Here is an 11,491-nt window from a genome sequence, read left to right on the forward strand (position 1 = left end):
TTTAAGGTTTATATTAGATTATACCATCTCAGATTCTATACTAAATCAGTACTGTATTTTGAGATGTTGCAGTTAATTTTGTAAGTCAAAGGCTGAGTCCAAAGAAAATATTATTAAGCCTGGACCAGGCCTTGTTTTCTAACAAAGAAAAATTAAAAATTCAACCTCCCTCCACACCCCAGTAATTTTCAGACAATCCCCATCTATTCTCTATTTACATTTCTGCCTTTAGGATTCTTGTTTCATGCCCTGGTGATCGACTGAAGTTTGGCCACAGGACTTGAACACAATGGAGAACAGCACGACCATCTCCCAGGACGTCACCCAGGTTTTAAATCTGACAGTAATGCCTCTGAACCCTCTCGAAGAGCAGGTCATAACAATATTTTTGACGATTCTCATCTGTGGAGTTGGGATTGCTGGCAATATCATGGTGGTGCTGGTTGTGCTGCGCACTAAACACATGGTGACCCCGACCAACTGTTACCTTGTCAGTCTGGCTATTGCAGACCTCATTGTGCTCCTGGCTGCAGGGTTGCCAAATATCTCTGATGTTGTAGCCTTCTGGATATACGGCTACACAGGGTGCTTGTGTATAACTTACCTTCAGTACCTGGGCATCAACGTGTCATCCTGCTCTATCACAGCATTCACCATTGAACGATACATCGCTATTTGTCACTCCATAAAGGCACAGTTCATATGCACCGTTTCCCGGGCCAAGAGGATCATAGCTGGAGTCTGGGTCTTCACCTCACTCTACTGCATTATGTGGTTCTTCTTAGTGGACATACATGAAACTGTCTATGCTAATGGAGTGGTGGTCACTTGTGGCTATCGTGTATCCAGGAGCCTCTACATGCCAATCTATTTCCTGGACTTCACTCTCTTTTATGTGATCCCCCTCATTGTGGCCACTGTGCTTTACGGACTCATCGCAAGGATTTTGTTCATGAGCCCCCTGCCGTCGCATCTCAACGACAGAGCCGGAGGAGGGTCTGTTCACCAGGGTCACTCCAACAACACCAAGGCCAACAAGGGCGCAGTCTCTGCAAGGAAGCAGGTACTGGAAAATTCCACCTTTATGAGAAATGTTGAGATCTTAATAATTTGTGATTAAGAAATCTCAATTTTAGCTAAACTTTTTTATAATGCTAGTAGAGTGGCTGTATGAGTGTCAGTGTCAGCTGGTCGGTCCACCACTTTTGGTAGATTTAGTACAGACATTCATGGTCCCCAGAGGATGAATCCTACTGACGTTTCCTCCAGCGCCACCATATGGTTGACATTTGTGATTTTGAGTAAATGTCTCAACAACAACTGATGGAATGTAATAACTTTAGTGAGTTTTCATCCATCACCATCAGATCTAAAGTTTAATTTGTCAAAAAATTGTGGTTTGTGACCAAAACCCTGCAAAACTAATGAAATTCCCATCAGCCTCAGGTGTACTTCGTGTTTAGTGCTAATTAGCTAATGTAAGCATGCTAACACACTAAACTTTAATCTCCATATTTAAAACGATAATCGTGGGGTTCTTGGCTTTTCGCCTTGCCTTCAAGTGTGGTTGATCGAAACTATGAACACTTTAGCTTTCTGATGTGGTCAGACAACCTGTCGTACAAACTAGTTATTTTAGCATAACCTGAACTTTATCAGTCATTCTGAGCATGTTAGCATGCTGACGTTAGCGTTTAACTAACGACTAACGAAGTGCAGCCTCACAGAGGTGCTAGCTGGGCTCTAGATTCTTGTTAAACATCTACAACACTGAGATTGAGTCATACAGTTGTGCCTGATAATTGTACTCTTCCTCATTATTGTCACATGATAACATCACTCTCCCGTCCTTTGTATCCTTGCTCCTCTACCTCCTTCTCTGTATCAACAGATAACAAAGATGCTGGCCGTGGTGGTCATCCTCTTCGCCTTGCTCTGGATGCCTTACCGAACACTGGTGGTGGTCAACTCCCTCGTCGACCCGCCTTACAACAACACCTGGTTCCTGCTCTTCTGCCGGATGTGCATCTACACCAACAGTGCCATCAACCCCATCATTTACAACCTCATGTCTCAGAAGTTTCGTGTCGCGTTCAAAAAGCTCTGCAAGTGCAACTGGCAACAAAAGGAGAAGGCAGCCGAGTACAACATGCCGATGTATTACGGCATGATCAAGGATTCATCCCACGAGAGCAACGAGCCGATGACGGAGCAGGAGGACGTGAGTGGCCAAACCATCAAGAGGTTCAATGTAACGGATGATGACACGAGCACTTTCAGCATCTCTTAATAAAGGCTTTGATGAGTGTGTTGGGTTCATTAAGACAGACTGTGTGTATGATAAATTATTTAAGGATATCTTTCATTTTAATATTTAACATTATTATTATGTTATCATAGTTGTTTCCATCTGTTAGAAAAAGTATTTACTGACACGAATCTGTAGATATTCTCTGTGTTTGCTTTGACACAGGTTTGTGTTTGTGGTGTCGTTGTTGTGGTGCTTTTGCATCAGTATCGTAACTGTGAAATATTGTACCCCACATTTTAGTGCACATAAATAAGACATGAAGGGAAAGATGGGTATTTTATGTGATACATGTGTTACTGATGCTGTGGGTACATATTTTGAATTTTTCTTTGAAACAATATTCAGACTTTATGTGAACTCGTTTTGTCAAGAGAAAGCACAAGTTCTGTTTAACAAGGATTCAATTTATTGCTCACTTAAGAGAACACTATTGAGGTGATATTTCATCGCAGACCTGTGTGGGCTTGTATAGACTGAGTTTAATTGACAGCTCCCTTACTCTCCTGTTACATCTGTTGCACCTGTTAGCTTAGGACCATTTACACAATTATCATTATTACTTCACAGAGTTTGTTGACATCGTGTAATTCCCAGAATTGCTCCGTCTAATTTCAGCATGTGTAGAGGTCTAATTAGCCAGAGAAAACTGATTGAAAACACCTGTGTGAGCGTGCAGGACTTTTAATATTAAGTGTTTTTAGGCTCAGTTTGTAGCAAGAATGTTTTTATGCCTCAGCAAGAGCCGGAGGCATTATGTCTTCGGGATGTCCATCCGTCCATCCCTCCATCCCTCCATCTGTCCCATTCTTGTGAATGTGATATCTCAGTAACGTCTTGAAGGAATTTCTTCAAAGTTGGTACAAACATTCACTCAAGGATGAAGTGATTAGATTTTGTTGGTCAAAGGTCAAGGTCTCTGTGACCTCATAATACACGATTTTGGTATTTTGAACATAATATGTCAAGAACTCCTCAAAGGTCAAGACTTCACACAGCAAGTATTAGATAATTTCACACAAATGGTTAATATTTTATGTGATTCTGGATAAACAGGGATGTAATCTGAAAGTAGTCTCAGTGAGGAAGTCCGCAATCGCAAGGTGTTATTTCTAGTTTTTCATATACCAACTGCCTCATCTTTTACTTCTACGATTTGTCACTGGATTTACTTGAAAATGAAAAAAACAAAACAAAAACAGTAACCCAGCCCGTCCACTGAAATGACTCCAGAGTGACTCTGCATGCAGGAAAAGTTTGTATCTTTGGATCATAGACATCCAGTCTGACAAGCTGGTAGGCAGGAACTAATGATCATGGAAGCTCTGATAGCAAACAAATCAGTTCCAATTCAAAACATCATCCGAGTCAGAGAAGGAATATAAAGTTGTCATTACAGCCACTGGAGATGTGCAACAAATCTGACAGCAAAAACATTTTAGAAAAATGCTAATTGTTGTCGCCAAGTTTGCAGTCTCTCTCATCTCACTGCTGTCGTCTTGTGTTGTCAGCCACACTACAGCATCTCTCAACATATGGAGCTCTCGATTTGTCATATCACAGTGAATTGGTATTGAATATCTAGAGCCAGTGTAAGACACATGTGTAAATCCCTTTCATGTTTGAGCCAGAAGTTGATCCTGTGCAAATACATTTTGTAAACAGGCTTTGCAGCTTCCTGTGGACTGTGGGATTAATAAATCCCTTTACAACCCTAAGCATGTATAGATTTTCTTTATTTATGAGAGTTTTGTGTGTCAAATTAAAATAAATCTTCAGAGCTACTCATCCAGTACTTTCTTTAGAAAATTGTGATTAATATTGATTTATATAAACTGAAGTGAAACTGTAGAGACACAGTAAAATATTTGCATACATTATATAAATTCCCTATTCAAACATCAGGTTTCAAAAGAGCATAACAGACGGAACTTTTCAAGGTCAAATTTATTATTCTCTTTTGTTTAGATTTGCATTAATTAGCTTATATCTCGCCATGTTTGATTGAGCAAATGAGCACACCTTTGTTTGCTTTTTTCCAGTTCCCTGTTGCAGCTCTAAACTATAAAAACATAATCAAAACTACATTTAAGCATATCAGTAACATAAATAACAGTTGGAATAACAATAATTAGCAAAACATATGTTTTCTATGGCAGAAGCCATATTCTCAGTCACGTTGAAAATATCTCACAAAGCAATGAAGTCCCTCTGGACATTGTGCAGGCTGTATAGTGCTGATAAATTCCTTATAAGCAGCTTTTATGATGAAAGAGATGTCACAAGGGTCTGAGGGAAAGAATCAATGAAAGCAGAAATACACTCACAGCAAAACCTACAGCAAAGAGGTTTCTAATGGCTCTCTTGCACCCACAGTGCCATTTCAATTTTCTTTTCATCTCTAACATGTAACATGGATTAATGATACATGGTTTTGTTTTGTTGAATGTCAGACAGAAGAATGTTTTTTTCTTGTGTTTATTCTTTGCAGGTTTCTCTGGCATTCCTACTTTTTTTTTTTTTACAAAATTCAATATTATATTCAATATCATATATATATTCAAATTTAGAAGAGACCTAAAGTCAATCATCCAGAGAAACACTTAAGATATGATTCAGAGTTATAACTACTTTTAAAGCAACAACTCTTACAAATATTGGCCAGTGGGCCTATTTGGTTTTGTTGTCTGGCAGCATGATCGACGGGATGATGGTAGGTCTGAACAGGGACTTGCAAAAAAAAAAAAAAAACAAGAAGGTGATGTCTGAAAATATCTCCAGTCCAATTAAAAATAGAAAAAAGAGTGATAATCAGGGACCTTTTATGATAATTTTCCTTCAGTTGTTTCTCCCCAGTGACTTCGCTGAAAAGCTTTGTCAATACAAACTATTTAAGTAAGGTTTAATATCTCTCAAGAGCTGTGTTTTGTATGACTAGGTGTTTTTCTTTGTCCCTCTCCTTATGGCTCATACAATAAAAATTATGCCCACTCACTTTTACTAAACAAGTTTACAACATAACTTACAGGGGGAAAAACTATACACTGAAACCAAAACAGTTCAAACTTTTTCACACCAATTTTATATAATGAATTGTACATCATTTGAAATGTAAATGTAACTGAGAAAAAAGTTTCTTTAACAGACAATATAGAGTTCAAAGTATTCCAAAAAGGACAGTAAAAAAAGAATGAAGATGAAATAAATCTTCCATATGTCTGCATAGTGTTCAAAACACTGCCATTGCCACAATTAAGTGTCCTGGAGGAATAGTTTGACATTTCGGAAATACGCTTATTCGCTTTTTTGACAAGAGTTATCCATCTATCTATCTGTACCTCTCTCATGTCTGTACAGTAAATATGAAGCTACAGCCAGAAGCTGGTTAGCTTAGCTTATAGCATAAGAAATTGAAACGGGGGGAAACAAAATCCTACTACCAGGAGCTCTGAAGTTCACTTAGTGTTTTTATTCTTTGGTGTTTAACAAACAATATATACTGTATCATGATAATCAGTGAGACTCAGGGTTGTTACAGGTGCATTGTTATCTAGCTGTTTCCCCATTTGCAGTCTTTATGCTAAGCAAAGCTAACTCCCTGCTATAGTCTTACTACTGGCATCAATCTTCTAAAGCAAGTAAGTGTATTTCCCAAAAAACTCAGACACAGACAAGCGATGTCTTAACCATGAAATTGAAATGTGAGAAACTGTTCTATTTAAACTCTTCTCTATGTTACCAGTGCAATTCTTTTTTTAAATAGCAGCAAACATTATGTACTGTATATTGCTCATTTTGTCTGTGTTCATAGTGTACACATTTTAGACATTGTAAAGCTCAGAGTGAAACCTCACCAATAACTCACAATACATTTGACACTAGAACCTCACCAGTGGGTAAACTCAAGGATTTATTGGCTAAAGAGATGCAGCTGCTGCACAGATGTGTAGGCATGAGGCCGACAGCTATGTTTGAGAGTTGAAAAGGTTAGAGCTTCTATTTACTGAGCTCCTTCTTGGACAAAGACTGTTTAAAAACAAAATACTTCACTATATAAAAATGTGTACTACAATGATAGAATGAAACCGTGTAAAAGCATAATTAAAGCAAAAAATAGCTATGTACATTTATTCAAGTACTGTACTGTACAATTGTGAGGAAATATAAATATTGTACTTTTTATTCCACTTTTATTCCATTTTTTAACAGCTAATGTTACTAGTTATGTTGTAGATCTATTTTACATGCAAGAAATATGATCACTTATAAAATATGATGCATTCTTATGATTTTTAACAGTAATGCAATATAATAATAAACCAATTATACAACATTGACTGAGGCCATTCTAGTACTTTTAATATTTTAGGTACATTTTTCTGAAAATACTTTTGTACTAAAAATTACAAATGGATGACTTTCACTTGTATTTTTATAGTAGGCTACTCACTACTTCTTCCACCAGTGAAAAATAATGGAAAGGTTGAGTTTTAAGTCAAAGTTTTAGCAGTTACAACAGTATCAGTGAGAATAAAATGTTCAGCAGCTTTTTTATGTGATGATATTTACGTTAACTTTCATCTTTGGATCTCTGATAACTTACAGCCCCAATTTTATGGCTAATGTGGCATAATCAAAGACAAAATGGCCTAAGATCATTGAGATACCGCCATCTGAGAATTTAACTTAATGCTCTTGAATGTGTATCACAAATGAATCTCAAAAAGCCTCTACAGCACATAGAGCTTTATTTAAAAATCATGAATAAATCATAGGATGAGTAACAGCTAGAAAGATAAGTGGCAGCTAGTATAACATATTTTAATACCTTTTGATGATAGACAAAATTAAGAGCTGTTCTTTTGTGAGAATGAATAATTTATCCACTGCATCTGTCAAGAGCTCTTGTCTCCCTAGTATCATCACATACAGTATAATCAAAGGGCAGCCGGAGTGTTTTGTGTTGTTTAGGGAAGCCTGTAATGCTGCACTGAAGAGACTGTTTATTATTTCTTGTCCATTAATCCTCCTGTGTTTGAATGGATTTCTCTGTTCTAGAGGCTTCTTCACCAAAACTACATAATGCAGAGAGCAGAATTTGTTAAGACACAAATCAGGAAATGGGTTTTTAACACATCTAATACGTTGTTCCAGTACTCTCAAAGCAAAAGTAGGCTCTAATCTGCTGAATATGCCTTAGTGTAATCTAATGAAGTACTTGTTGAAATACTTGATTTTTTTTTTTTACTGAATATTCCTTCAAAAGTGATAAAAGCTGGAGAGATCCCATGGAAAATTATGATTTTTATGCACCGAGTGCACTGCAGGGATTTAAACCGGTGAACAAAACCATACCTAACTCAAAATGTAAATAAAATACCTCCCTCTATCCCCAAAACAACATTTGAAAAGCATCTGACAACTAATCATAATTTACGTTTTATTACATATTATATATTTGTGATGCAGTTGCTGCAATGTAATTACACAAACAATACTGGGGATAATGGCAGAAAAGAGATTGATATGACTTGATTATTAGATTTCATTACACAACACTGAGCGGGGAAAGACATTTCAATATTTTATATAATGGGAAAATTGCTCATCTAAAAACTAATTTAGAAAAATAATGTAAACAACATTGGATTAACGCTGTCAGAGATGAAAGCGATATTTTCGATATGTGGCTAACGGAGATGTCACAGTCCAACTATAAAACATGCACATTCATATTCATAATATGAATTCCTACTGGAACAATAATATTTCTTAAAGGAGCAGCCCCGACAGGTGTTTTCACTTATCTTGCTTGATTGGACCTCCTCTCTGCACTGTGTGGGTGTGCTCCTTCTCTGCTTGACTGAAACCTCCCTCACTTTTCTGATGCTTTTCTTGTGCCTGCTTGTGTTGGAGCAGAGGTCTAATCAGTCAGAATAATTGAAAACAGCTGTGTGGGTGTCACTCAGTTAGGGAGTATGGGTACAAGGGTGACATTCGTCCCCTTGGCTTTTTGTGATATTGTTTAATATAAAGATCCATCAAAGTTAGTAAAGAGAAACCAGCATGGTGGTTTTGAGATGATATTTCTGTTGAATGCGGATGATGTCACTCTGCCTTCATTGGACCATGATTCCCTGAAGTGCAGCGATGAAGTGAAGCACTACTCTCCCAAATAAAGGGAGAGTAATAAACACATTCAGTTGCAGCAGAAATAGTAGTGTTTCTATCTGACTGAATGTTTGACCTGTTGCCACTGCGACTTTGACTGAAGTTGGTGCATTACTGTGTCAGAAGACATGCAGTTCTGAGGCTGTTCACTCATTAAGGGACCAATTAATCACCATAGCAACGCCACAGGAATTGTCTGTGCCACACGGCAGAGTGTCTCCCCAATCAGGCACTGTGAAACGATTTAATCCTAGTAAACCTGTGTGTAGATTATAGAAAGTAAGTGAACAATTCATGTTATAGAGATTATTGTGTGGTTACGTTGATATTAAGCAGATAGTTTGTGTTGTTAGCCCCTCATTGGCTGTTAGTAGCCACCTAATGATACAAGTCCTTCATTACACAGGTAAGACAACACTGGAAACACCTTATCCTGTTTCCCTCCAATTCCATATTAATATTAAAAAGCAAACACTCATCTTCATTGTGTAATATCTTGGCAGTTCACACATAACAAATGAATGTATTTATTGTACTGATAGGAAATGACAGATCCTATCAGAGCTGCAACTTTCAGAATATCAATATAATTTCCAAATTTATAAACATCAGAGCTGTTGTGCCTCCATTGAAATGAGTCCCTCATTGTCCTTCTGTGACTGAAATCACTCCTGTTTACCCTCACCCGTTTGATTTGACTCTCCAAATTTTGAGTGTCTAAAGTTATCCATTATAGTGCCCTAAAACATTTCCACAATGGAATGAAAAAAAGTAATGTCCTTGGCCTGGACATGGAGGTAGTATTGATGTTCTTGTAACAACAGGAACTTAGTTACTGCACTTTGGCCCATTGATCTGCTTCCTTCACTACCATGGCCAGAACTTGAAGTTACAACAGAGTCTATGAGACACAACTCATCGAGGCAATTAAGGTACTTTAAGACCCTTAATGCCCAAAACTTGTACTTTTTCTTTTTTTTCTTTTACTTGTACCTTTTCATTGTCACGTTGCGGACTAAAGCAAGGCGACCAATGGTTAGATGCCTGATTTCTGCAAAGCCAATAGAAATTTCCAAAAGGCAGTGTGCCCTTGTTTGCAGAAGTATGAATGGGGTCATAATCTAGTGCAGGTTGTCCATCTTTAGAGGTGATGTTAGTGAGGCTGTGGCCAGGTCACTGTGACATTCCTGAGACAGTAGTGATTGTTGGACTACTAAGACAATGTGAGACCCACATGAATATCAGGTCTAATGTTCATTTCCCTCAGACATAACTCAATTAAATCTTAACAGACACACTTGATGCATATTTTAACATTCTGTTTAACTTAGACTTTGCAAGAATATCATTCTCTCCTATGTCCATTGAGAATAATCGTCAATGAAGAAAATAACAGGGTTACAAAATTCATTTATATTAATATTTTTTGATGGTGTGGCACACACACTGTGTCCATGTGAGTTTATTTAGTTTATTGGAATAGAAAATCCTCCATTTATTACTCTGTGTTTATTGATGGGAAGCATCATAAAACTCTCCACCCACTCAGGTTTAAATCCTAAAGGGAGACTCAACATCTCAAAACCACATTTGACAATCATGCTATAACACACACTGAAACAATATATCACATGTATTTCTTGATTTACTGTGCTAGACCTTTCATATACAGTCATTAAGAATAGAGGGGGTTATTAGTATCAGAGACCTCATTGATTGTGGAGGTTAGGAGAGGTTGCTATGAGACGGCTCTAGCCTTTATCCTGGGCTATAGATTCAAGTGATGGTGGATGTGTGCAGCACTATATGCTCATGTAGCGAAACAGCATGATGGCCAGCTGTTTCCTCCTGTTTCAAGTCTTTATGCTAAAATAAGATAATCAGATTGTACAAATATAACTTTGTATTTTACTCTGGTGCTTCCATTTTATGATACTTTACCATGAATCTCCATGAAAACAGGTGTGTTGCCAGCTTTGTTTTTCAGGTAATCAAATGGGTTTTCAGTAGTTCACTTAACTTTATTTAGGTATATGAATTTTCTTTCTAAATGATGACATTTAATTCTTCAGTTAATCTGAAATATTCTACCATACCAAATTTGGGGATACATGGTTTACATTGGACAGCGATTACACAAAACATTGTGTTCCACAAATAAAATATGACTACAGTTAATAACAGTATGAAGTGCTACTTAGATGTGAATACATCAGTAATAATAATCTAATGTGATAATATACCACTGTAAAAGGTACCTTTTTCCAATAATGTCTTCTTTTACTTTCAATGCTGGTAAAGTTTTCTGGTAAATACTGAAAAGTATGTACTTTTACTGTAGTAAAATTTTGCATACAGGACTTTTACTTGTAATAAAGTATTTCCCACTATTGTTACTACAGCTTAAGTAAAGGATATGAGTGGGCTACTTGTTCCACACCTGTTCTGAGCTGAATGTTTGTTGCCACTTTCATATATTAAATCTAAGAGTAGATTTTGAGCTCATCAAAACTGAGCATGAGTAATCATGTCAGGAGATCTGTATTCATTTGTATAATTTACATGTGGATGTAGCATTAAAGCATGAGTCATGATAAAAACCCACACGAACGAATGCTTCAGTATATGAGCAAACCTTTCGTCTACAACCACAGCAAACATTTTGACATTGATTGGTGGTTATCACATTGTACTTTGAACTTTTTTGAGGCCTCACTGCATGTTTGGTTTTGAGTCAATATTATTGTCTCAGATGTTACATTTACAGCCATCTAAAATATCGAGTGCTCACAAATATCATACTGTGAGGTGTTAATGACCCCATATGAGAACCTAGTATATTGAATTAAAACATACTGAGATGGTCAGAAAAATAATCTGTATGGATGTGTTTCTGCAATTCTATACATAATTGCATATATGTATGCACATCCTACATTATACTGTTGCATAATGTGAAGCAGAGGGATATGGGCATGTTCCTTGAATAATTTCTGCAACCAATAGATTGAT

At 37.1% G+C, this 11,491-nt stretch overlaps 1 protein-coding gene across 1 annotated transcript; it reads left to right on the plus strand.

Annotated features, from left to right (window-relative positions):
- The first annotated feature begins 289 nt into the window (after nt 1-289).
- On the plus strand, nt 290-2,290 carry LOC111235084 (thyrotropin-releasing hormone receptor-like). Its single transcript, XM_022763403.1, has 2 exons — nt 290-1,063; nt 1,892-2,290. The coding sequence occupies exons 1-2, from the start codon at nt 290-292 to the stop codon at nt 2,288-2,290; spliced, it is 1,173 nt and encodes a 390-aa protein (XP_022619124.1).
- The last annotated feature ends 9,201 nt before the right edge of the window (nt 2,291-11,491 follow it).

Source organism: Seriola dumerili, unplaced genomic scaffold (genome assembly GCF_002260705.1).
Source record: "Seriola dumerili isolate Sdu_G_001 unplaced genomic scaffold, Sdu_1.0 BDQW01000468.1, whole genome shotgun sequence".
NCBI lineage: Eukaryota > Metazoa > Chordata > Actinopteri > Carangiformes > Carangidae > Seriola > Seriola dumerili.

Excerpts from the sequence above, each read along its gene's own strand:
- LOC111235084 (XM_022763403.1), top strand. The coding sequence starts at position 290 with ATGGAGAACAGCACGACCATCTCCCAGGACGTCACCCAGGTTTTAAAT. Across the intron at positions 1,064-1,891 it reads CAGTCTCTGCAAGGAAGCAG|ATAACAAAGATGCTGGCCGT; the intron begins GTACTGGAAAAT and ends CTGTATCAACAG.